Source organism: Phycodurus eques, chromosome 2 (assembly GCF_024500275.1).
Source record: "Phycodurus eques isolate BA_2022a chromosome 2, UOR_Pequ_1.1, whole genome shotgun sequence".
Lineage (NCBI taxonomy): Eukaryota > Metazoa > Chordata > Actinopteri > Syngnathiformes > Syngnathidae > Phycodurus > Phycodurus eques.
Window position 1 is genome coordinate 7,671,967 of NC_084526.1, and position 27,926 is coordinate 7,699,892.

General features: G+C 43.4%; 1 protein-coding gene across 2 annotated transcripts; it reads left to right on the top strand.

The window, feature by feature from the left end:
• The first annotated feature begins 644 nt into the window (after window positions 1-644).
• fes (FES proto-oncogene, tyrosine kinase) lies at window positions 645-27,926 on the top strand. Of its 2 annotated transcripts, none has more exons than XR_009767336.1 (18): window positions 645-971; window positions 2,895-3,068; window positions 4,577-4,673; window positions 5,674-5,857; window positions 6,413-6,550; window positions 6,697-6,816; window positions 7,374-7,496; window positions 9,872-10,067; window positions 10,840-10,911; window positions 15,079-15,267; window positions 15,386-15,508; window positions 15,625-15,678; window positions 16,678-16,796; window positions 16,878-16,972; window positions 18,464-18,587; window positions 20,347-20,504; window positions 21,666-21,783; window positions 26,157-26,236. XR_009767336.1 is itself a non-coding variant. In XM_061665752.1 (18 exons), the coding sequence occupies exons 1-18, from the start codon at window positions 747-749 to the stop codon at window positions 26,522-26,524; spliced, it is 2,457 nt and encodes an 818-aa protein (XP_061521736.1). In that variant the 5' UTR covers window positions 645-746; the 3' UTR covers window positions 26,525-27,926. The 2 variants fall into 2 exon arrangements, 1 of the variants encoding a protein (XP_061521736.1); XM_061665752.1 differs by lacking the exon at window positions 21,666-21,783 and adding an exon at window positions 26,382-27,926 and having other exon boundaries at window positions 26,157-26,279.

Here is a 27,926-nt window from a genome sequence, read left to right on the forward strand (position 1 = left end):
AAGCTTGGAGGAGAGGAGTTCGGGGATGATGGTGTTGTCCACGAACAGGATCCTCGCGTAGGTCCCCCGCGCTGTCGAGGTGTTCTAGGATGAAGTGCAGTCCCGTGTTAAGTAAAGCTAAACACACTTGTTAGCCAAAGATGAAACTATGTAGTTGCTTTTGATGCACAACATTTAATTGTCTGTTTTATGTTTAGTTTGTCTGTAAAGTTCAACTGTTAGTGGCATTAAACAGCTTGAAGCCTCTTTTAAACAAAAAAAAAAGAAAAGAAAAAAAAGGTTCATTTTCCGCCAAAGTGAAGTGACTTCACTGCCACCATACAGCGCTCTTATCTCAAATTTGTGCTCACAAGTCAAAGCAAAAAAAAAAAAATGTCAGGACGGCTCGTATCTTGAAAAACCTGCAAGTCTGATCACTCGTATCACGTAATTTGTTTGGTTAAAAGTACGCCTCTCTCAAAAATCAACTATATTTGAATGTGTGATCTTAATCACAGTAACTCATACGCTATTTATCCTATAGCTATGCTTCTGAATTAAAAGTGAAAAGAGACTCACAAACAAAACCCACGTCGAATGAGGAAGTGCTGCCTCACATGAACACGAAGCAGGGAAGTAACTTATCTTTGACCAGTGCAGCTGCTGCGGCAACACACCACTTTGTTTCTGTCTCACTTGTGGGGAGAACACAAAGCTCTTGTAGGCGCACAGTCTCGCTTAAAAGATTAGCTCCTAAAAGGCCCGAGATGGGCTTTGGGGAGGACTTGCGCTGCCCTCGGGCTCACGTGGCTGTGCTGAGGCTGCTGGACTCCGAGCTTCACGTGATGGAGGTCATGAAAAAGTGGATGGGCCAGAGGGTGAAGAGTGAGAGGGAGTTTGCAGTTCAGCTGCACCACATGGCCCTCATGGTGGACAAGCAGGAGCGGCCTCAGCCCGGAGCTGGAAAGGACCACATCAGCCAGATCAACGAGGTCAGACCACGCAATGAAAGCAATGCAAATGGATGGCTGTCTTAAATGGTGTATTGCTATTTATGTGCATATGTCTTTATTTTGGGCCATTGAATGTGATCCATCTAGAAAAATGGTAATCTATAGTATTGTAGTTTATAAAAAAAACATACAGTAGTAAAATAATTCAATAGAATGTGTAGAATTTAACAGGGGGCAGTATAATAGAGTCATGTAGACACAAACAAGTAAGTTTCACCACTATTCTCAGTGACTCAGTGAGCTGCAATAGTGTAAGTGTTAAAGCATATGTGCCTGTGAGTGTTGTGACATTATCTCTGTGTGTTGCTCCACTGTTTGTGTTCAAATATCCGTTGCTAAAGCGTTACAACACCGCAATTATCAAAATAGCCCTTTCCATCATGTGTTAGCGTTAGGCGAGAGGTGCATTCCTAAGGCAAAGTTGTGTGGTTGTTTTAAATACACAACGTGTAATTCTCTTTCTCACTCGAAGCCTCTCTTTTGAAGATTTGGTCCCTAAACTGCTGCTAGTTGTGCAGTGAGTTGAGTTATCTGCCACCATACATTTGTACGGTTGTATGTTCATATTTCAAATCAAAGCGATAAATCGGCCAAACGACTGCTTGTGTCTTGAAAAACTCCTAAGTCAAATCACTCGTATCTCAAACCACTGGAGTACAAATACTTTGTTACAGTAGCTGTATTTTACTTTTTTTTTTTACATTTTTGCTTCTGTTCCCTACACTTGAAAACAGATAAGTGTACGTTTTCCTCCTTACTTTGTTAAAACGGTCTCTTAACTTTTTTTTTAATACAGAGAGGTAAAGTCACCCGCATTTGAGATATTGATTGATTGATTGAGATCTTTGGATCTTATTCAGCAAGAACAAAAATCTGGGACAGCAGCAATATGGAGAAGGAGGAGACAAATAATGTCAAAGCTTTTTCCACCATTGATATGACCTGTAACCTGTCCAACTAAACTAAAAAAATAATTAAAACTTTTCCCAATTACCATTCAATGTTAACACAAAACCTTCCGGCTTCTGCTAGAAAGCAAAACAACAACAACAACAACAAAAGTCAGGAAAAGCCTACAAGAACAGCTGAACTTTGGGGTTCTGAACTTTGGGGTTAATCAGAGGCAATTTAAATGGTGACAGGTGTGTGCTGAATCCAATTTAAAAGTTTTAATGTGATTGGTTAATTCTGAATACAGACGCATCCCAGTTATAAGAGGGTGTCGACAACCACATTATCCCAGTTATTTATTTTTGCTTCCCATCTCCAAAAACATATTTTGTCTTTCATTTGGGTTGTACAGATTATATGTCACAATGATGATGGAAAAAGGTTTTGGTCTCATTTTTCTTATACCACAAAATCCTGGCATTCGAACAGGGGTGTGTAGACTTTTTATGTCCCCTGTACAAAACACAATCCAATAAAATACAAGCTCCTCACCAAAAATGAGTTCTTGACAGAGATGCTTGGTTGTCTAATATTTTAGCAGTCAAATTATCTATCCCTATATTTTCCGTAGCAATTACCCTCTTTAGGGCGGTGAGTGGGTCAGCTGGAGCCATCTGACTTTGGTCAAAGGACATCCCGGACTGGTCGCCAGTAATTTGCTGATCACATATAGATAAGAAACCATTCCCTCACTTTCACCCCTAAAGACAATTTACACAGTCTTCAATGAACCTAACGTGCGTGTTTTGGAATGTGGGAGGAACTCAGAGTAAACTCCAGAAGCATGGGGAAAACATGTCAATTCCACACTGAAGCAATTTAACTAACATAGCTCATATACATGTCATTTTTGATACACTACTAGTGTATTTATTTCAGTTTGAAAAGTCCTTTAACACTGTCCCCGTTGTAGAAGCAATGTTGTAAATCCTCTTGCTTCTCTGCCCTCAGTCCTGGGGGGCTCTGGTGTCTCAGACAGACCTGCTGAGCCAGCTGATGAGGAGGTGTTCTGAAGAGCTGCTGAGCGGACCCGTCAGCAAACTGACGCTGCTCATCCGAGACAAACAGCAGCTCCGCAAATCCTACGCGGAGCAGTGGAGTCTCCTGAGGCAGGAGCTCAGCAAGGTGAGTGACTGACACGGCCAAAGTCAAACAGGTATCAGAATGAGAATCGCAATCATCTTTATGGGCCAAATATGTCCACTTCCGGCATCATTTCACACTCACGCTACCTCTGTTAAACTGCGTGCTTCTTCTTAATTACTTAGCTGTAAAATTAGGCGCAAGCAGAAGTGGCTACCATACGGTGAGCCCCAGCTAGTCGCATGCAATAGAGAATGTGTCCTGCCACGAATATCAAAAAATCAATCAATCAATCAATCCCTGAAAGCGGTTTGTAGTAGCGTACAGATGCCACAAGGTGGTGACAAAGTACTTACAACAGAGTGGATCGTAAAGCATCAACAGCATGCATCTAACATGTACACAATCATGAACCCATGTTACGTAACAAACCACCTTCACATGTGGCTCATCAATATAATTTGCGAGCATACTAGCCTAAATAGCACTTTAGCACAAGTTGACCTGACATCACACACGGGAAAGGACTTTACACAAATGGTAGTTGGTCGTTAACCTCACCTTTTGGTATTTAGACACACTACTAAATGTTCAATAATACCAGCAAAGTGTAATGGAAAAGTGGAGAACACAGACAATTAGTAGGTGCATTGGGAGCGAACCAGGTACCTACTTCACCTTTCACTTTTGACAGTGCACGACGTGCATTTAAGGACTGCCGACAAAACTCAGAGAAAAAAAAAAACCAAAGTAATACTTTAAATCCTTTGGCTGGAGCAAAGTTCATTGCAGATACCTGCAAAACTGCTTCAGGTATCTGTAATACTTCTTCCTGTATGTAAGTAAGCCTGAGACTCCACTTTATAGCTTCCCACTCACTCTTATAGTCTTATTTTTATTTATTTTTGTTTAACTCCAGTTGAAGAGCAATGACCGGAAACGCACAGACAGCAAAAAGTCTATATAATTTGTATATATAACATCTCAAATGAAATCCAATTTTGCCTAGCTGGCGGCTGGAGAGATAGAGATCAACACTTATTATTATTATTATTATTATTACTATTTTTCTTGAACACACCACACCACACATTTGCAAGGCCATTTCTTGCTAGGCAGAATTTCTGCACTACAATCATTTGTGCCTTTAAAGCCCCCTAAAAAAAATGGCCGATGTCATTCTCACTCCCCATGCTGTGCCTTTGGCAATTTGGGGCAAAGGGTCCTTTTGCCCCACATAGCAAGACGGAACACAAAAACGACATGGGGATCTGAGAGGAGCACAATAAAAATCAAACAGATGCACACGCAAAATATTGTTCCAAAACAGTACAACAGTGTTTCCCCACTATGTCACGGTTCCTCATTTGCGCTACTGCTATTTTGCAGGTTTTGAAGTGACTGTTTATTTTCGTTGTGTTTTGCTACTCTCTGCTAGGTTATGTAATACGGACCTCACACATACATTTGCTTGTGTGTAATATTGTGGCCAGTGGGTATATTTTACCGCTGTGTTTGAGTGTGTAAAAAGATGCTATTCCGTGCTGCAGGTGACCGAGACAGATCTGGAGAAGCTGAAGAGCAGCTACAGGCAGGCGGTGAGAGACGCAGCTCAGGCAAAGAGGAAGTTCCAGGAAGCCAGTAAAGGTCAACGTCTCTACTTTACATGTTTAATTCTGTCCTCACCAGGATGATGCAATCGACAGTCGTGCCTGACCCAGTTATCCGACTCACAGATTTTTCGATATTTGAGCCGTCGTTCGGTTGACTTTTGTTTTGTTTTGTTTGTTTGTTTTTTGCTTTGACTTGTGAGCAAAACATTTTGCGGTTGAGGTTGAGGCCTGAATGGAACCAGTGAACTCAGCTCAACTAACTTCCCAACAAGCAGCAGTTTGGTATTTAGCGAACAACTCTTTAAAAAAAAAAAAAAGAGGCTTCCAGCTGTTTATTACCACTTCCATTTGAGGTTTACTGTCAAACTAAACAGAGAACAAAGAAAATAACACATTGTATATTTACAACAACCATATGACTTTGCTTAAAATCTGTTAACTTAATGCTAATACATAATGGGAAACACCAGGTTAACAAACTCTAATCAGTTTTGCTGTGTTTAAAAGCTTGTCAGAACGGATATTTGAAGACACAATATGACAGTACTCACTGGTATATATTTTGTATCTATTGGCGCTTATTGAATCGGTGAGACCGTTGCTGTTTATCCTTATGTCTGTATTGTACTGTCCCCAGGTGTACAAGGCGCAGACACCAGAAGGAGCAGCACAATGTCCATTGAAATGAAACAAAAAAAAATATGGCAAAAGTGTTTTAATTCCTTTACATCCTGTTTAATTATGTCATTACTGTATGTTTTTATAAAGTAGAATATAAAGTTTCTTACCACGCAAATATTTGAGTTTTCTTTCTTTTTTGGGGGCGGAAGTCTTGAACAGACTGAACAGCCATTGCGCAAGAGAAGCTGTTCTCGATTGCCTTACCTGGATAAAATAAATGTTCAATATAAATGATTTTGAAAAAAAACACAATGGCATTTCTATTCATTTCAACGGGGAACGGTGATTTTAGATGTGAGTGTTTTGAATTATGAACGTGGTCACGAAACAAATTAAACGCTGTATGCTTGCAGATAAGGAGCGTGACAGGGCCAAAGAGTGTTGCGTCAAGGCCACAATGAAACTCCACGAGGTGCACAATGACTACGTGCTGTCTGTTCGTGCCGCTCAAGTGTACCAGCGGCAGCACCACACGCACATCCAGCCTGCCATGCTCGACGCCCTGCAGGCTCTGCAGCAAGAGATGGTGATAATCATGTAAGATAGCTAGAATTCTGTTCTGCCTTGTTGGCAGAAAATGTACACTCTGCTTTCCATGTTTGCATCATTCCCCGATTCAGTGGAACTATTTCAAAGAAATGCTAGGAAAAATATGTATTCTGACTGTCTAATGTGCTTTTTTTACATGCCAAATTTTCTTCCATTGATGGTGCAACACAGATGTGTGTGTACTTCATTATAAAAATTAGCAAGTGACATACTGTATGCTTTGGCTAGGATTTTCTTGATGATGTCACATAGCTGCCAAGTCACCAGCTGCTAGGCAGTATTCGTGCCGTATTTGTGATCCAGTTTTTTATTTTTATTTTTTAAGTGTAGTTTAATTTAGTATTGGATACTATATCACACAAACCTGACATTTGAACAGGGGTGTGTAGACTTTATATACAGTTTCCACTGTACATTACAGTACATAATTAATATGCAAATAATGTACATGTACAGAGTTTTTGTAATTAAGAAGGTTCTCAAGCTCTTCAGCATTTATCACACTTGATGCCAGAGCGCATGTCATTTCTTCTTTTGTGCCAGAAAGGAGATCCTGCAGGAGTATTTTGACATTTCCTCCTTCCTTCATCAAGAAGTGGTTCACATCCACCTGGAGATGTCCACCGCTATTGCATCCATCGATCCTCTCACAGAGTACGAGAGCTTCATCCAACAGAACAGGTAACGGGGAGTTTTAAAACCATGCCCCCTGCCGACCCCTGTTTCAGAGGTCGGTCATGTGGGCAGGGAAACAAAATGCAATAATCAGGTGAACCCCACGTGTGTGTGTGTGTGTGTGTGTGTGTGTGTGTGTGTGTGTTTTGCAGGTCTGTGGGGGACATTCCTGTTAGTGCAGAATTCGATTGCAGCCTTTTAGAGAACACAGAGAACTTAAAGCCTCAAGAAGTCCAGCTCAATGACTTAACACTGGAAACCTTCCAGCACAAGTACATTTCTACCCATTCACCCCAAAAAAAAAAAAAATATATATAGTATATATATTAAAAAAAAGTAAATATTTGCCAATCCATTCGGATACATGCAAAATGTACACATCTACAGGAACATCTTAATAAATTACAATAGTCTCAAAAGCTTAATTTAGTGAAGTAGTTCAATTCAAAAAAGTGAAACTCATAGAGGTACACCACACACACTCAGAGTAAATATTTTATGATATGTATAGTTTCGATGATTATAGCTGGTAGCAAACGAAAAACCCAAAGTTCACCATCTAAATAAACTCGAATATTATGCAACAAATACTCAAGAAACAGTGAAAATGATTTTTACAGCAGGAATTTGCCCTCTGAAAAGTATTTTCTCAAGTGGTTAATGAACCTCTAGAATGTATGAGTAGTGAAATAGATGGACTTTTCTACCATATTCTAATTTATTCAGATGTACCTGTAAACAAACAATCCATCACACACTCCCCTTTTTTGCTTTTTGGATCTCTTCTTTCTGATTGCACCCAATGTCTATCTGGGTTTTCCTGGCCCAGGCTGACTGCAGTCGAGATGGAGCTGCTGGACTTGACCCGGTCTCTGAGCTCCCAGCAGGTTTCTGTAGAACAGCTGGAGCTGGAGTTGGTGGCGGATGGAGGAGCGGTCAGGAAGGGCCAGAGGTGAGCGGACCGCACGTTTGAGTTAACACTTGCGTCCTGTTGGTAGCTGCAAAGACTATATGTGCGTCACTTTGGGCCCACTGGCAGAGTCTGATGCGCGACATCGGAACGACGATTAATATGGTGTGCTCCCAAAAGGCACGAAGTGCATTATGGATTCGAATGTAACAATGTAGTCAATGATATGAAGTACTCATTCTCCATGGATGATGAGGCTCTGCGAAGGTCCTGTGGGAGTGAAGTTGGAAACTGGGTTTGGACTAAGTCATTAAAGGGCAGAACATTTGCTGGCGCAGAGATTATGTTCCCTTTGTTCCACATGTTGAAGACATGTTTTATAATACACAGTGGCTATTACAAACGAGAGAGAGAGAGAGACAAGATGGCAGCCCACTATGCTACTTAGTAACCACAACTGGCAAGCAAAATATTGTAGTATACCGCTATTGTCCAGTTCATGTTTAAGGGAGTTGGTGAAAATAAATGCTTGTAAAAAGGGTTCAAGGGAAAATTTCAATTTCAGGTGATATTTCCTGCCAAAATGAAAACAAACCAAATCCATTTAGCAAGAAACATCAAGTACACACATCGTATTTGCGTTAGTGGGCCACATAAAATGATGTGGTGGGCTGCATCTGGCTTACAGGGCCTTGAGTTTGACACCCGTGTTCTACATGTTGCTTTGAATAAGGCCTTATCGTGAAATTGCTATATTTTGTTATTTAATATTAATTCAAATCATTTTCACCATTTGAACAAGAAAAGTTTCTTTTATTCATTTGGAACAACATCTCTCTTGCTCCTTGTGAACTGCAGTACATTAGACTGACTTGGTGTGTATATTATAGAATATGATACATCTATATTGTATTTTTCTCAAATTAATACTTCAGGCAGAGAAACATTGAAAGTCGAAATATCCCCAGTACTAGCAGAACTCTTGTAGTCATCACTCTCTGGGTTCTGCAGGAATGTTGAGCCGGTGAGGCTGCAGCCAGATACGAATCCTCTTTTATTGATCCCACTTGTCAATAGAACATATTGACATCTGCATTGTCTTGTGCTAGCCAATCGTGTCGCTTGTGAGGGTCATTTGTCCTGTAAGTCGCCTCCAATAGACGATCAATGACCTCCTAGACCTCCTCGTTTCCAGTGAGTGATTTCCAACTCTCACTGGAGCGGTTCACAGCTGAGTGTGAAGCGGCTGGGATGAGAATCAGCACCTCCAAATCTGAGACCATGGTCCTCAGTCGGAAAAGGGTGGTGTGCCCTCTCCGGGTCGGGAATGAGATCCTGGCCCAAGTGGAGGAGTTCAAGTATCTTGGGGCCTTGTTCACGAGTGAGGGAAGAATGGAAAGGGAGATCGGCAGGCGGATCGGTGCAGCGTCTGCAGTGATGCGGAATTTGTATCGGTCCGTTGTGGTGAAGAAGGAGCTAAGCCGAAAGGCGAAGCACTCAATTTACCGGCCGATCTACGTTCCTACCCTCACCTATGTTCACAAGTTGTGGGTCGTGACCGAAAGAACAAGATCCCGGATACAGCCAGCCGAAATCGGTTTCCTCTGCAGCGTGTACGGGCTCTCCCTTAGAGATAGGGTGAAAAGCTCGGCCATCCGGGAGGATCTCAGAGTAGAGCCGCTGCTCCTCCACATCGAGAGGAGCCAGATGAGGTGGCTGGGGCATCTGATTCGGATGCCTCCCGGACACCTCCCTGATGAGGTGTTCCGGGCACTTCCCACCGGGAGGAGACCCCGGGCACGACCCAGGACACGCTGGAGAGCCTACGTCTCTTTGCTTTCCTGGGAACACCTCGGGATCCCCTCGGAAGAGCTGGAGGAAGTGGCTGTGGCTGCTGAAGCTACTGCCCCGCAACCCGACCTCGGATAAGCGGAAGAAAATGGATGGATATAAAAGCAAACAATAATGAGAAGTAAAAAGAATGTAAATAAATGAAATAGTTTATGTCACATTTTTTGCTTCAATTCAATCAACATTGTGCTGCTGCTTTTGGTGTGTACCTCGGCCACCTGGGGGCAGTATAATCCAGGCATACGGCTACAGATGGAGACGGTCCCAGCTCCTCAGTAAACCACAGTAATATTCCTCGTTCTTCGCAGAGGATAAAAAAATATATGCCTGTGAGTATTGTTATATTGTCTGTCCGCATGTGGAGCACCACCGTTTGTGTTAAAAATATCCCTTCCTTAAAGAGTTATAACACGTGACAACTGATGCTGTTGAATATCTCATCTATGGCGTTTCCCCATTATGTGTTAGCATTAACGTAGCAGACGTTCTTCTTGTCTTTGTCCCATACAAGTATTATTAAGTTTTGTGTTAATCATGAAACAAATCCACTGCAATATGACGTGCAGGATCTACCAGCTGAGCAAGCGGCATGCTCTGGAGGAGTGTCGGCAGCAGGTAGCTGTGTCTCAAGGCAGGAGGGCCAAACTGGAGGTCCAGAGGTTGATTCTGAAGACAAAGTTGGAGCAGCTGGGCTCCCGAGAACCTCCTCCTGCGCTGCAGCTGGACAAAGACTCGCTTTCACTTTCGTCCAACGCAAGCAACGTATGTTCTTCAACAAATGTTCTGTATTCAGGTTGTTAATGTCCAAAGCTTGGACAAGAAGTTCAAGATCTGTCATCCAAATAGATTCCATCGTGATTCTATTGGGCTGCTTCCAGACGCTGATGTGTCTATTAGTCTGCTCTCTTTGATGGCAATGAAAGCACATCAAGGGAGGTTTTAGAAATTAAGATCATTTTTTAAATGGATTTTCCTCCATCTTCTTGAAATATATCCAAATTTTAAGTGACCATAAACAATATAAGGTTATTTCAGCTTTGACTGAAGTCCCTGTATTTGTCACTCTTTATTGGCTGAATGAAGAGAAATGTTAAATCCATAAAAAAAAAAAAAAAAGAAAAAGTCCTCCTAAAGCCATCATATTATTGCCACATTGCCAAATACTTACCTAGAATGTATTTTTTAATGTAGTTCCATACAACTGACATTTTTATGTTTTCAGTTATCTTGAGTTTACAGTTTAAAATACACACTATTTAACGGGTGAATCCATTACTGATAGTGATGTGCGACTTCGCTTCCACTGATTTTTTTTTTCTTTTCCATTATTTACAATATCCAACAACTTTCCTAGTCTAAGAAGGACATTAAATTGGACCATAAATGTTTCAAGCTATAAAAATCTGTTTGCTATAATTGAAAAGCCATTTTGTGCCGACTCGCTACCGCAATAAATTATCAACTTAATATATAAATAATACATCAATTCAAGCTATCACTAATCTTCATGCTTTGCTCTGTGTCTGGTTTTCAGGAAGACAACCAGTCACTATTCAAGCTACTCAGGAACGGCATCATGAAGAATTTGTCTCGAGCCAGAAGTGATGTAGGTTAAACACTTATACCGAGAATGTGATGATTGCGCACACTGTAGTTAGCAGGACAGTGTTTGGGATGTGCCAAAATCACGTACAGCCAAAGAATAAAAATGCTTCAACATCAATGAAACATATTTTAAGAAATGTATCATTGTTCTGGTATGAGTGCAAATGTTTGGCCAGTTATAAGAAGACCTCAGAATTTCATTATTGCTACATTTTCATGATGACTGAGTGGTTCTGATGAAGACACTAACAGCACTTTATAGTGATACTGACCCAGCTGTACTGCACTTGAAGCGGAGCTGCTAACGCTGAGGCAGTGAAGCTTCTCGCGACATACAGTAGTAAACAAATCATCATGTTTTGGTGGAAAAATGCCAGAGTTGCAAACAGAAATCACTTGTCACTCTCTGGGGTGCGCAAGGGCAGCATTGACATTCACTATGAGTAGCTTAGATTTGCTGTATTCTTTTTTTCTTTCTCCATTTACTGACTTTTTTCTTCCCCCCAAAACAACAAAAAGCCATGTTGAACTGAATAGAACAAACTGTGTGTGTGCCTATTTTGGTTCTCATGTTGAAAAATGCTAGAATTAATGACAATTAGTATTTCACTACAGGGGCTTCAAGCAGTATTGATTTTGTATACTAAATATTTCAGTATTTTATAGTTATTATACATATTTATAAAAACCTTGATCTTCAATTGAAATATTTCTATTGTATGGGTGGGGGCACATAAATATTTTCCAGGATTGCATGGAAGAGAAAAATTAGGAAAACTTTCTTTGACTCTTAATAAGTATGTGCTGACCTTGAATCCTAAATTTGTGCTGATTTTCCAGTACATGGAATAACTGCTCCCTGTGGCCTCTTTTCGGGGTGTTTCATTAAAACCAAGAATGGCACTCACCAGTGCCAAGGCTGAACAATCCCGATTTGGATCAGTGTCAAATTGCACACCTTCATTGACAGCAACCTTCAGCATATCCCTGACTTTTGTCCTTTAGATTAATGCATTAGTCAATAAAACAAGGAAGTCCCTGTAAATAAACATATCCTGTCAATTTGACACACCACAGAGAAGAGTGTTGTTAACAACTCTGCCGAATTATAATTTGAGGCTTCAAAATCCATTGATCCATCCATTTCCTACCGCTTATCCGAGGTCGGGTCGCGGGGGCAGTAGCTTTAGCAGGGACGCCCAGACTTCCCTCTCCCCAGCCACTTTATCCATCTCTTCCGGGGGGGATCCCGAGGCGTTCCCAGGCCAGCCGAAGGATGTAGTCTCTCCAGCGTGTCCTGGGTCGTCCCCGGGGTCTCCTCACGGTCGGACATGCCCGGAACACCTCACCAGGGAGGCGTCCGGGAGGCATCCGAATCAGATGCCCCAGCCACCTCATCTGGCTCCTCTCGATGTGGAGGAGCAGCGGCTCTACTCTGAGATCCTCCCGGATGACCGAGCTTCTCACCCTATCTCTAAGGGAGAGCCCGGACACCCTGCTGAGAAAACTCATTTCGGCTGCTTGTATCCGGGATCTTGTTCTTTCCACAGCTCATGACCATAGGTGAGGGTAGGAACGCAGATCGACTAGTAAATTGAGAGCTTCGCCTTTCGGCTTAGCTCCTTCTTTACCACAACGGACGATACAAAGTCCGCATCACTGCAGACGCTGCACCGATCCGCCTGTATATCTCCCGTTCCATTCTTCCCTCACTTGTGAACAAGACCCCAAGATACTTGAACTACTCCACTTGGGGCAGGATCTCATCCCCGATCTGGAGAGGGCATGCCACCCTTTTCCGACGGAGGACCATGGTCTCAGATTTGGAGGTGCTGATTCACATTCCAGCTGCTTCACACTGAGCTGCGAACTACTCCAGTGAGAGTTTGAGGTCACGGCTTGATGAAGCCAACAGAACCACATCAAATGCGGACCAAACTCTGACTCCGGTCGTACAGGGACCGAACAGCCCGTATCAGGGGGTTCGGTACCCCATACTCCCGAAGCACCCCAACAGGACCCCCCGAGGGACACGGTCGAACGCCTTCTCCAAGTCCACAAAACACATGTAGACTGGTTGGGCGAACTCCCATGCACCCTCGAGGACCCTGCCAAGGGTGTAGAGCTGGTCCACTGTTCCACGGCCAGGACAAAAACCACACTGCTCCTCCTGAATCTGAGATTCAACTTCCCGACTGACCCTCCTCTCCAGCACCCCTGAATAGACCTTACCAGGGAGGCTGAGGACTGTGATCCCCCTGTAGTTGGAACACACCCTCCGGTCCCCCTTCTTAAAAAGGGGGACCAGTACCCCAGTCTGCCAATCCAGAGGCACTGCCCCCGATGTCAACGCGATGTTACAGAGGCGTGTCAACCAGGACAGTCCCACAACATCCAGAGCCTTGAGGAACTCTGGGCGAATCTCATCCACCCTTGCCACCGAGGAGCTTTTTAACTACCTCGGTGACCTCAACCCCAGAGATAGGAGAGCCCGCCTCAGAGAACCCAGACTCTGCTTCCTCATGGGAAGGCGTGTCAGTGGAATTGAGGAGGTCTTCGAAGTATTCTCCCCACCGGCTCACAACGTCCCGAGTCGAGGTCAGCAGCACCCCATCCCTACTATACACAGTGTTGATGGTGCACTGCTTCCCCCTCCTGAGACGCCGGATGGTGGACCAGAATTTCCTCGGAGCCGTCCGGAAGTCTTTCTCCATGGCCTCACCGAACTCCTCCCATGCCAGCGTTTTTGCTTCAGCGACCACCAAAGCTGCATTCCGCTTGGCCAGCTGGTACCCATCAGCTGCCTCAGGAGTCCCACAGGCCAAAAAGGCCCGATAGGACTCCTTCTTCAGCTTGACAGCATCCCTCATCGTTGGTGTCCAGGCCTCACTGTCATTGCCCACGTGAGCATTGAAGTCCCCCAGCAGAATAATGGAGTCCCCAGCGGGAGCGCTCTCCAGCACCACCTCCAAGGACTCCAAAAAGGGTGGGTACTCTGAACTGCTGTTTGGTGCATAGGCACAAACAAACAACAGTCAGGACCCTCACCTAAGACCTGTTTGCCATGGATGACCCTGCCAGGGGCATAAAGCCCCAGACAACTTAGCTTCTAGAATCATTGGGACACACAAACCCGTCCACCACGATAAGGTGACGGCTCAAGGAGGGAGGCTTCAAAATCATGAAACTGAATGTGTGAAACCACACCCCGCTGAAAAATGGATGCTTCTTCATCTTGCATCTTTCTCCCTGCACTCCCTTCAGCTGAAAAAAAAAAATAAATCTCTTAAATCCTCTGGTGGCTGGAATAAATCCCACCCGGACAGCCTTGTGACAAGAGGCCACAAGCTAGCCTGCGAGCTAACTGGCTTCCCGGGTTGCAATCGGCTGTGAGATGGATGATGTCCTCATCTGTGGCGTCACCTCCATCCATCCATTTCCATTTTCTGTACCACTTTTCCTCACCAGGGTCTGGAGCCTATCCCAGCAATCTTCGGGTGAGAAGCGAGGTACACCCTGAACTGATCGCCAGCCAGTCGCAGGGCACATAGAAACAAACAACCATTTGCACTCACATTCACACCTATGGGCAATTTAGAGTCTTCAATTAACCTACCACGCATGTGTTTGGGGATGTGGGAGGAAACCGGAGTGCCCGGAGAAAACCCACGCAGGCACGGGGAGAACATGTAAACTCCACACAGGGGGTGCCGGGATTTGAACCCCGGTCCTCAGAACTGTGAGGCAGATGTGCTAAACAGTCGACCACCGTGCTGCGGCGTCACCTCCTCGCTTGTGAATTTAAACAACGACACCAAGCTGTTCTGTAAATTGTGGCATCAAGGGAAGATACATTTTCAGGGCATAGGCAAAGCTAGTTAGCTAACAGCACGTTGTAGTGGTAGAAATGGGCCAAGTATTTACTGCATATGTACGTGCATATGTCGTCGGATCACGCATCGTAATTGAATGGGATCCCCCTCCACATAACAAAAAAACAAAACCTTTCACTCTGTCTCACTTGGCGGAGGTAACAAACACTACCGAAAACCCGCTTAGCAGATGCAAACATGACAGACCCGCTTGCCAAGCATCTCCATTCATGTTCTTCAAAATCACGCCATTTATTCCACGATCCGTACCGTTTGTCGCCTCCTCTGTGCTGCAGCTACAGGAGGAGGATCGTCCTCTGGCGCAGCAAGACTGGTACCACGGAGTTGTTCCCAGGATGGAGGTTCAACAGCTGCTGCAGTGTGATGGAGATTTCCTGGTGAGAAAGAGTCAAGAAAAACAGGGGTTTGTGCTCTCTGTCCACTGGGATGGCTCCTGCAAGCATTTCCTCATTCAGAACACAAACGTAAGTGACGCTGACCTCACACCATGCAACCTGTTTTCAATTTCACTCTCAAGTATAGACCTCAGTCACTCTTTTCTCTGTTTTATTACATCTTTGAATGCTTTTGGATGTTATGAAGAATGAGTACCGCCTGGATGGGGAGAGCTTCTGCAGCATCCCGCACCTGATCCGTCATATGCTCTCGTCCCGACAGCACATCACCCGCAAGTGTAATATACAGCTGAGGAAACCTGTGCTCAAGGTGCCGCATCACTTGTTCCTTTTCCTCCACGTAATCACTCACTTAGCTTGTCCATTAGGATAAAAAAGTACCCGCTAACTGCTAAATGGCTCTCTTGCTTTTTGTTCTTCTTATAGGACAAATGGGTCCTGGAACACGATGGCATTAAATTAGGAAGCCTCATCGGGCGGGTGGGTAAAACTGACCGTGTTTCCATTTTTGCTTCCATATAAGGAGTTTAATTTGGAAGGATGAGAGGAAATATTTACTGTACATCATCATTTAAAAGTGTGTCTTAGTTAAATGCATGAGTCAACGCAGGTGCTTAGTTTTGCTCGACTCCGCTCATCTACAGACAACGCTACTGATTAATTGCCTCATCAAATGCAACCAGTGGGGCACAAGTTTGCTTGTCACAAAATAATTCCCACTCGTTCGACGTCGTTTTGAAGGAAAGTCGTTTGAATGCGTCACCTTTGCTAACCTGAAACTCTTTCAACTCTTTAACTGACAATGCCGTTTAGCGAGCTTGTTTGGCCGTAGCCTACTGCATTGGAGGCTTTCTCTCCTCTGGTCTCAGCGACTTTATATCTGACTGCAGTATCTTTCAGCTTCCGTGTGAGCAAAATGTTTCCATATCTCGATCCTCCTTTTCTTCATGAACTGCAGACGGGCGCCAAAGTTTTGCCATTGATTTCGCACCCCGAAAACACGATGTGTGAGGCTACTTGAGAGGCGCGCCCACTACAAACAGCCCTCTGGATGCAGACGCACAGACTGCTGCCTGAAGCCGGCTCTGTTACTGTCACTCTTAAAATACCGTACAAAATAACCCCATTGGTATGATGTAATTTTTAACAGTGAGGTATTGCGATACTTTCTAAGTACCGGTATTACATGCAACCCTGCAAGTGTTGTGCATTTTCAAATGATCACTTCTACAACATTCCTAGGAAATCACAATGTCCCATCACTGGTGAGCTGAAACCCCACATGAGTATGGGTAGGACCGAGATTCAAACTCAGAACTTCTGGACTGTGACGGCTAACCAAATGCTTCACTCTGCTATCCTCGTATTGTAACACATACTGTATGAAGAGCTCTTTTTCGAAAATGAGGGGGAAAAAATACATTTGCAGATGTGGGTAATGATGATTATGATGGTGTTTTCTTTTTACGGACTACACAGGGTAATTTTGGGGAGGTGTACAGTGGGACTCTGTGCAGTGATAACACCCCTGTGGCAGTGAAGGCTTGTAAGGAGAACCTGGCACCAGAACACAGGAATAAGTTCCTGATGGAGGCCAGGTTAGTAAGACTGCATGCCCACATATGAACATCACATGCACCCACCCCCACTCCACATCATACTGCTCCTGTGCCATGCAGGATCCTGAAACAGTACGATCATCCCAACATTGTCAAGCTGATTGGCATCTGCACTCAGAAACAGCCCATCTACATCATAATGGAGCTGGTTAAAGGTATGCAGCATGAGGTTTCTTGTGGCATGGTTTAGTCAGAAATCATGCAGAAATGGTCTGAAAAGTTGAAGAGTAACAGTATGACTGGCTGAACCATTGAAGTGATGCAGTGGACTCACACATATTTGCGACTCGGCATTCACGAAGTCAGCTATTTTTTAGGGAATCTGTCCCATTATTTGCGGAAAACCCTGCCTGTTCGTAATTTTTTCCCATCATCTTTTTGTGGTATATTTATGGTTTAATCTATAAAGAAGCAGATTAAACATTGATGGTGGCTGGATATTGTGAGGTGTGCAGCTGAAATGCACTCATATCTCCAAATTTGCTTGTATCTCAAGACAAAAAATTGGTCAAGTCATGGCTCGTATCTCGTAAATGCTAAAACTAAAAAAAAAGCTCTTATTCTTATAAGAACATAAGTTCAAGACTGTGCTAAAGTGCTCTATGTCTGGTTAAAAAAAAAAATAATAAAATAAAAAAAAAAAAACCCATTAAAACACGAAAGGACAGATGCAGTTCGCAAGGCTACACAAAATTACATAACAGAATTTGTCGAGAGGCAGCGCATTGAGCCAAGAAAGATGCTATTTAATCTTGTGAGAATCAGGGTCGACGTATCATATTTATTTTCAAAGTTTGAGACATTTTGGCATTAATGGAATAGTCCAACCCACAGAATCTCAATGACACCGCCTGTCGGTTTATCATTCCACATAAACCAGGAATGAACCTGATAACGAACGAATACTAACATTCTACATACACCAGGAATTAGCCTGATCATGAACAAGCACACACACACACACATACACACACACACGCACACAAATGGGGCAAGGAAGAAGACATTACATTTTTGTGTGAAAGGTGCAGATTGTGGAATTTATTTTCATAGTTTGAGTCACTGTGGCATCCCCAGAATCATACCGAAACTATTTGTTTGTCATAACTCCATGAACCAGGAAGTAGCCTGATCACTACCAATCACAAATAGGCTCCAGTTCAGCCCGAGTGGCATCATATATGTTGTCTGTGTCTATGTCTATACTTATTAGATAGTAGCATTGCTAAAAAACACATCTAATTGTGCCTAAGACTTTTAAACAGTGCAGAAAACATGCAACAGTTGTGAAGCTGTTTGTCACAGGGGATCCATTCCAGACCGCGCGATAGGTGAAAATCCACAGTATAGAGAGATCATATAAAAAACATTTTTTTTGTAGTTTTATCCCTACCACATGCTTTAAACACACTTTAAACTTGTTAAAACACACTTAAAATATTAAAACACATTTTAAAAGTATTTATTAGCATCTGTTCTCACTATCTCACTGTCAAGAAATGGGACAGTCGTATAACATCACTTTGAGGAAACAAAAAGAAGACTCGCTCACATAGTTATTCAAATTCGAGGGAACGCGTGCTTGTGATACAGTATGTATGTGATACAGTACTGAACTGATACAGTATGTGTGCACATTTGACAAGGTGGAGATTTCCTCTCCTTCTTGCGTCAGGACGGTCCGAGTCTGACCCCTAAGATGTTGGTCAGAATGACAGAAGGTGTTGCAGCCGGCATGGAGTACCTAGAGACAAGGAAGTGCATTCACAGGTAATATTGTACATAATGGAAATCAAACCTCCTCAACAGCTCCATATTTATGGGCAAGTCCACCAAATCGGTGCCTGTTGCTTGTTGTAATTCTCTCAAAATAAACAAATTAACACATTAAGACAACAAAGACATTACAATCATTTGCATTTAATCATTTATTTAGGCCCATTTAACTGTGCAATGCATTTTTAATCATTATTTAAATACATATTTTTTTATTTCCCTATACCGTATTTGACTGCAATGTGAATGTTCATAATGTTATAACGACTTACACTATTATGAAATACATTTTTTAATGGAGTAAAACCCATACTACTTTATTTGAATGTTGGTCATTTTGGTGGTACTTTTTTCTCACCGGTCAAAAAGCATCTTTGTGAGCTGATATAAAAATGAATCCAAATAAAAAATAAATCTAAAACTCGCTAATGAGATGATTGTGAGTAGGCTTTACACGATCAGGAATTTTGGGGTCGATCAGCGAGTTTAAAAAAACGATATCGAAAAACGAGATGGAGGAATGTGTCTATTTAAATGACCTGTTCATTTATTGTATATACTGGTGTACTTAATTGCTCCAAAAATTATATTTACAATCAATAATATATATTTGTTCCTCTATTTATGCCAGTGAGGGATAGTGACAGACAGAACAGATGAATGGTCTTCTATTAGATGGCAGGAAGTAAATACAGTAATTAATGTCTCCACTTTCTGTGACATTTGTGTTTGTTGGTGTGCCGTGAGATTTTTCAATGGTAAAATATGTTCCTTGCCGCCATAAGGTTGGGAATAACTCTTCTATCAGATCGTGTATTCTAATCAGTCAGGTCAAACCAACATTACAACATGACAGAAATAATGGGTGCTAACCTATTGTAATTAAATTACTTTATTTTTAATGAAATGACTTCACCCACACACCGAAACTTTAGAGCATGCATTCGACAGAACGGCGGCATGTTTACGTCCAACCGTTCGTGCTACCACTCGCTTGCTAGGCTACATAACGTTTTGTTGCCTACTTCCGAGCCGTATCGTATTAAAAGTATGTGAACATACCTCATGCAAGCCTTAAAACGAACCTTCTTTCCTGTCCTGAGCACCGGTGACCACTAACACACGTTTCACCCCATTTTGTCCTTATATTACAAAGTCGGCGCGCTCCACTCTTGTTGTCGTCGCCACGGTAACGAGTGTATCCGGTCGCATTTGAGTTGGCAAGATAGAGCCCAATGATCGTAAAAAACGTGATGCGGTGGTATCGGAATACAAGATTTTATTGCAGTAGTCTGACAGTGCAATCGTGAAAGGGCCAATTTGTTTTGTAGTCTAATTACGGGTTGCCTGTCTCAGACGTGTTGTCTGTCCCACACCCCCGACATGTTTTTTTTTTATTTATTTATTTTTTTTAATAACTTCTTCTTGGCCGTCAGATATTTGCAGTACCACGTCAAAAGACACGCGACAAGGCTAAAAATAAACTAGCTTTTGGATTCAAATATACTGTGCAACCGGCGACGCGGAATAAATGTCTTTTGCGGAGGCGATCAATGATGTCAAATATCGATACCGATCAGCCCGATAAAATCGGTGTAAAGTCTAATTGTGAGGTGTACTGTGTGACACGTCAAAGTGCCTCATGTGACATTAGACGAGCATCTACACTCTTTCTGATCTTTTTATTTTGTGCTGTAGCATCATCTTGTGTGTGTGTATACACTCGACTCGCATCTGTCTTGTGTGTTTTCAGAGATTTGGCAGCAAGAAACTGTCTGGTGGCGGAGCAGCACATCGTCAAGATCAGCGATTTTGGGATGTCGCGGCAGCAGGACGATGGAGTCTACTCAGCGGAGGGCGGCCTCAGACAGGTTCCCATCAAATGGACAGCTCCCGAAGCGCTCAACTACGGTATCTCACGTCTACCTGCAGTCGTTGTCTGCACGCACACAATAGTGACCGCCACATCCATCCTAAAATATCCAAACTCCCATTCTAGGATTGATTTCCTTGGAAACCGTTTGAGCCTTTTTTTGAAAACCTTGATATCCAGTCAGTAAGTAAGTAGTAAGACAATTCAGCAGACTGTGGCTTACTAGTCATATTTTTAAGCCAAAAGGTTGCGAGGGGCCACATAAAATGATGTGGCGGGCCTACTAATAAGACACACTTGTTTTACTAGTGCACCCTAGTAGTTCTACTAATGCGTTGAATTGTTTTACTAGTGAGGACAAAGAGTGAAGTACAGAAGTACATGGACCTTAAGCTGGATAGCAAGAATATCAACGGCCTTCCAGAATTTTCACAATCAAATGCACAAAAGTCGAACACCCGAGGTCATATCGTTTGGAATTTGACCAACATTTGGGGTAAAATAAAAAGAGTTTGAATGTCCACCAACAGGAGGTATTGCTATAATATTCCGATGCAAAATCAGAGGCAGCATAGCAGTGGGGGAAAGGGAGGAGGGCAATAGTAGTCATTGAGGGAGTTAAAGTCCTCTGCAAATTGGCCCATTGGAAGACGCAATTACAAAAACACTCGATGACTTAGTTAGCTAGTTGACTTCAAGCTTTAAATGTTGAGGCGGAGTAGTAAAGGCAACTCGTCGATAGAGATTGAACAAATAATTATATTGCTATGCGTAAAATAGGTCAATTACATATAATAACTGTTATGTAAATAAGGAGTAAATGCTAAGTAAATTAGCATAAAATGCTGAGTGTATTTTACCAATTTATTCATCATTTTTATTTACCCAGCATTTTAAAAACAACCACAGCTGAGACAATGTTCTGTAGATAAATACAAACCTAATTAAAACACAAGCAAATTGAAAAGAACAGAATTTAAAAACACTAAAACAGTAACATGGTTAAAAACAATAATAACACATAAGACACTAAAATAAGGGATCAGGTCTCATGCTGTGTTGAATGCCAGGGCATAAAAACAAGTTTTAAGGCGGGTTTTAAAAACAGACAGCGAAGGGGGTTTCTAAAGTACACCGAGAGGGCAGTTCAAAGTTTGGGACCAGCGATAGAAAAAGCCCTATCCCCTCTGTGTTTCCAGCTACACTTCGATACCTCCAGTAGCAGTTGGTCAGCTGACCTGCGCTTCCGGGCAGGAGTTAATTCTCTTCATTTAAAACTGAATTCTCTGGTACTGGAGAATGGAGCAGCTCAGAGAGGTAAGGTGGGAACTAGAGCAGTTAGAGGCCAGATCTGGCCCGCCACATCATTTTATGTGGCCCCTCGAAAGCAAATCATGTGCGTCGACTAGATGTTTCTTGCGAAAATACCCAAATTGCAAACTTGTTTTCATTTGTAATTAGATGTTGCAAGCTTTTTTTTTGTCAACAATCCCCTTTTAAAAATAAATGTAATAATAATTTAAGTTTTTTTTGGGGGGGAGGGGCTTCTGATTTCAAAACTAGTTGCCCATCAATTTGTTGTGTATGTCATTCATTATATGAGGTAATAATTCATTTATATGGGTTCACAGTCTTTACGGCCCTCTGAGGCAAGCTATAACTACGATGTGGCCCATGACAAAAATGAGTTTAACACCCCTGATTTAGAGATTTAGAAAAAAAAGCTGAATCTTAAAATACTACAATAATACACTAAGTTGCACAGACAGCCAGTGTAGGAAGGTCATAATAGGAACTGTGCTCCCTTACATGAGAGGCGAGTGGGAGCAATTTGAACCACCTTAATTAACACGGGGCGGCACGGTAGCCGACTGGTTAGAGTGTCTACCTCACAGTTCTGAGGTCCGGGGTTCAATCCCCGGCCCCGCCTGTGTGGAGTTTGCATGTTCCCCCCGTGTCTGCGTGGGTTTTCTCCGGGCACTCCGGTTTCCTCCCACATCCCAAAAACATGCATGGTAGGTTAATTCTTCTTCTTCTTCTTCTTTTCCTTTCGGCTTGTCCCTTTACGGGTCGCCACAGCGCGTCATCCTTTTCCATGTAAGCCTATCTCCTGCATCCTCCTCTTGAACACCAACTGCCATCATGTCTTCCCTCACGACATCCATCAACCTTGTCTTTGGTCTTCCTCGAGCTCTCTTGCCTGGCAGCTCCATCCTCATCATCCTTCTACCAATATACTCACTATTTCTCCTCTGGACGTGTCCAAACCATCGAAGTCTGTTCTCTCTAACTTTGTCTCCAAAACATCGAACCTCGGCTGTGCCTCTGATGAGCTCATTTCTAATTTTATCCAACCTGGTCACTCCGAGAGCGAACCTCAACATCTTCATTTCCGCCACCTCCAGCTCTGCTTCCTGTCGCCTCTTCAGTGTCACTGTCTCTAATCCGTACATCATAGCTGGCCTCACCACTGTTTTATAAACTTTGCCCTTCATCCTAGCAGAGACACTTCTGTCACATAACACAGCTGACACCTTCCTCCACCCGTTCCAACCTGCTTGGACCCGTTTCTTCACTTCCTGACCACACTCACCATTGCTCTGGACGGTTGACCCCAAGTATTTAAAGTCCTCCACCCTTGCTATCTCTTCTCCCTGTAGCCTCACTCTTCGCCCACCACCCCTCTCATTCATGCCCATATATTCTGTCATACTTCAGCTTATCTTCATTCCTCTGCTTTCCAGTGCATGCCTCCATCTTTCTAACTGTTCCTCCAGCTGCTCACAATATCATCTGCAAACATCATGGTCCACGGGGATTGCAGTCTAACCTCATCTGTCAGCCTATCCATCACCACTGCAAACAGGAAGGGGCTCAGGGCTGATCCCTGCTGCCGTCCCACCTCCACCTTAAATTTGTCTGTCACACCGACAGCACACCTCACCGCTGTTCTGCTGCCCTCGTACATGTCCTGTATTATTCTAACATACTTCTCTGCCACTCCAGACTTCCGCATGCAGTACCATAGTTCCTCTCTGGGTACTCTGTCATAGGCTTTCTCTAGATCTACAAAGACACAATGTAGCTCCTTCTGACCTCTGTACTTTTCCATCAACATCCTCAAGGCAAATAATGCATCTGTGGTACTCTTTCTAGGCATGAAGCCATACTGTTGCTCGCAAATACTCACTTCTGTGCTGAGTCTAGCCTCCATTATTCTTTCCCATAACTTCATTGTGTGACTCATCAACTTTATTCCTCTATAGTTGCCACAGCTCTGCACATCACCCTTGTTCTTAAGAATGGGCACCAGCATACTTTCCCTCCATTCCTCAGGCATCTTCTCACGCACTAGAATTCTATTGAACAAGCTGGTCAAAAACTCCGCAGCCACCTCTCGTAGATGCTTCCATACCTCCACAGGAATGTCTTTAATGCCTTTCTAACTTCCCCTTACTAATCATTGCCACTTCCTGGTCCACCACACTTGCCTCTTCTATTCTCCCTTCCCTCTCATTTTCCTTGCTGGCAACCAGTTCAGGGTGTACCCCGCCTAGCTGGGGTAGCTGGGATAGGTTGCTGGAGCACTCCCGCGACCCTTGTGAGGATAAGCGGCTCAGAAAATGGATGGATGGATGGATAATTAACATGGACAAAGCGCATTATGTCCATCTGTGTTATCATGTGTTGCTCTACTTTCTTAAATAAACATATTTTCGTGCTACAACTCATAAATTTGTCTCATGATTGGAAAAATAGCCCAGAAAGGGAAAATCATTGTTCCGTATCGGTGCATTGCATCATTGGCTTTTCTAGTGAATCCTTAATTGTTCGCTACTCTTCAAGATGCATTGTAGGATACATTGAGGAAACTCCATCCATCCATCCACTTTCTACCGCCTATCTGAGGTCGGGTAGCAGTAGCAGTAGCTTTAGCAAGGGCGCCCAGACTTCCCTCTCCCCAGCCACTTCATCCAGCTCTTCCGGGAGGATCCCGAGGCGTTCCCAGGCCAGCCGAAGGATGTAGTCTCTCCAGCGTGTCCTGGTTCGTCCCCGGGGTCTCCTCCCAGTGGGACGTGCCTGGAGCACCTCACCAGGGAGGCGTCTGGGAGGCATCCAAATCAGATGCCCCAGCCACCTCATCTGGCTCCTCTCAATGTGGAGGAGCAGCGGCTCTACTCTAAATTCCTCCCGAATGACGCCACCCTTTTCCGACCGAGGACCATGGTCTCAGATTTGGAGGTGCTGATTCTCATCCCAGCCGCTTCACACTCAGCTGCGAACTGCTCCAGTGAGAGTTGGAGATCACGGCTTGATGAAGCCAACAGAACCACATCATCTGCGAAAAGCAGAGATGCAATACTGAGGTCACCAAACCGGACCCCCACTACGCCTCGGCTGCGCCTAGAAATTCTGTCCATAAAAGTTATGAACAGAATCGGTGACAAAGAGCAGCCTTGGCGGAGTCCAACCTTCACCGGAAACGAGTCCGACTTACTGCCGGCAATGCGGACAAAGCACTGACACGGGTCGTACAGAGATCGAAAAGTCCGCATCAGGGGGTTCGGTACACCATACTCACGAAGCATCCCCAACAGGACTCTCCGAGGGACATGGTCAATGCCTTCTCCAAGTCCATAAAATGGATGGAGGGTCCGTTTTGCGAACTCCCATGCACCCTCGAGGACCCTGCCGAGGGAGTTGAACTGGTCCACTGTTCCACGGCCAGGACGAAAACCACACTGCTCCTCCTGAATCTGAGATTCGACTTCCCGGCGGACCCTCCTCTCCAGAACCCCTAAATAGACCTTACCAGGGAGGCTGAGGAGTGTGATCCCCCAGTAGTACTTCTTAAAAAGGGGGACCACCACCCCAGTCTGCCAATCCAGAGGCACTGTCCCCGATGTCCACGCGATGTTGCAGAGGCGCGTCCACCAGGACAGCCCCACAACATCCAGAGCCTTGAGGAACTCAGGGCGAATCTCATCCACCGAGGAGCTTTTTAACCACCTCAGTGACCTCAACCCCAGAGATAGGAGAGCCCGCCTCAGAGAACTCAGACTCTGCTTCCTCATGGGAAGGTGGATTTGAGGGGGTCTTCAAAGTATTCTCCCCACCGGCTCAACATCCCGAGTCGAGGTCAGCAGCGCCACATCCCCACTATACACTACACTACACACATATATTGAGGGAACTATTTAGAAAATTACCTATACTTGATACTATACCTTTACTGTATTCGAACAGCACTACAAAATGCAAATTCACGGTATACGGCGCTATATTGTGGAAAGGAAGTGATCCAGAACACAGCCCGAGTGTGGGGTGGCTGTCTGCCTCAACCAGTTGGGTTGAGCAAAGGATGAGAAAACAATGTGTATAACAATAACTAGAAACTCTAATAATGCTCTAGTGATTAGGAGGGATGATGGCGATATGGAGGTGGCATTCCTACATTAGTACTACTTCTTGCTTTTTTCTCAAAAATTCACGATTTATTGTGATCACAGGCATTATCTGTAATGATAAAAGGTTGAAATGAAACTCTGTCATTGATTCCCATGCTCTACTGATATTATTAGCCATAACAGCCTCTATGGCACTGTTTTTGCTGAGAGATCTGTGTCGGAGGTGCTCCTCATCGGTCCTCTTTGCCTTTATCAACACTGCCCCCTGCTGCCTCTTTGTAGGTCGTTATACCACAGAGAGTGACGTGTGGAGCTTTGGTGTGCTGCTGTGGGAGGTCTTCTCCATGGGAATGATCCCTTACACCAGTATGAGCAACCAACAGGTCAGAGAAGAAGTAGATAAAGGTAAAGACACAAGTACTGCAGTACTAAAAATGACTTTCGGTGGCTTTAAACTTAGTGATTTATATACATTTTGGACATTTGTTTTCCAAAATTGTTTTTCAGGCTATCGTATGCCGGCTCCCAGGGACTGCCCACCGGAAGTGTCCACGCTTATGAGCAACTGCTGGCAGCATGAACCTCAAAATAGACCATCTTTTCAAAAACTGAGGGCAGATCTAATTGACATCTGGAAGAATAAGACATAATACTAACCCATTATTTGCCTCTGTGCCTGAATAAAAAATATATTAATAAAAAAATAACAGTATCAGCCCTGACACCACATCTCAAAAATAATGCTGAACAAAACTAAATAGTACTTTAAAACATCATGAACATTTTCTAATACACTTACAATGTAGAACCACTAGATCAGATGATGACATTATTTTTTCTTTCTTTCTTTGACTAAAATAACCCTCTCACAAAAGGCAACCAAGAATAAAATAGACAAATAAAACTAGTTAAAAGTCTACACTAAACTTGCAGTTAAAAACAACAACAACAAAATGTACTAAAAATGTGACTGTGTGAACTTAACCAACTCGCCACCAATTAAAATTTTAAATGGAAAAAAAACAAAAAAAAAACATGAATAGGGCCTGAAAAAAATCGTTTTTTTTTGCTTTATCCACGAAAATGGCTGAATGCAGAAGCTGTTTGCTGACCAGACTTATTGATAAAGTGTGTGTGTGTGTGTGTGTGTGTGTGTGTGTGTGTGTGTGTGAGAGATGTTGCCATATGCACAGCCAAAACAACAGCAAAAACATCTGCAACGGACCACAAGGTGTTTTGTCAAGTTAGAAGTGGACTGAAATTTGTCCACGTTTGGGCAGTGACAAAATTGCGCTGCATGTTAAATCTGTTGTTTTTTTGTAGCCTGTGATGTAAACACGAGTCTCGCGTGGCTGTCACGACTCACTTTGATTGGCCCGCGAAGCCCAATAGAAGACTGTGTGCGGACGTGATGACGTTTGATTGGTGAACTTGAGTCAAACATCACTGTGGTAATCACGGTGAATTGGAGCAACGGTGCCCGATGCGGAAGTCAAAAACGAAAGTCTGAAAATAGATCGCGCACGCAATCATTGATAATGTAGACCATTGTAACGGAGTAAAAGTATCGTTTCTTCTTAACAAATAGTCAAGTAGAAGTAAAAAGTATGCTTCCTTAAAATTACTCTGATAAGTACACTGACACCTATCCAAAATGCTATCTGAGTAAATGTAAGAGAGTAAATTTAGACACCTCTGTATATAACTATGTGTAGCATCAAAGAAAAGACGGAAGCATTTCACATATTTGAGGATGAAGACCATTATTATTAAATCCAGAAACAGAGTTACCTTTATCTTTCAATACATCAACTCCAAACCTCTGTGAAGGTTGTTGTAAACACAACAACATAGCAGTTCACAATGTAGCAATTATAGGTCAAATAAGAATTGTAATTAATTTAGGATAAAGCAATAAGCCGGGAGCGACGTTTCCGTTACTTCCGATTTATCGTAATCCATCCATCCATCCATTTTCTACCGCTTATCCGGGTCGGGTCGCGGGGGCAGTAGCTTTAGCAGGGACGCCCAGACTTCCCTCTCCCCAGCCAC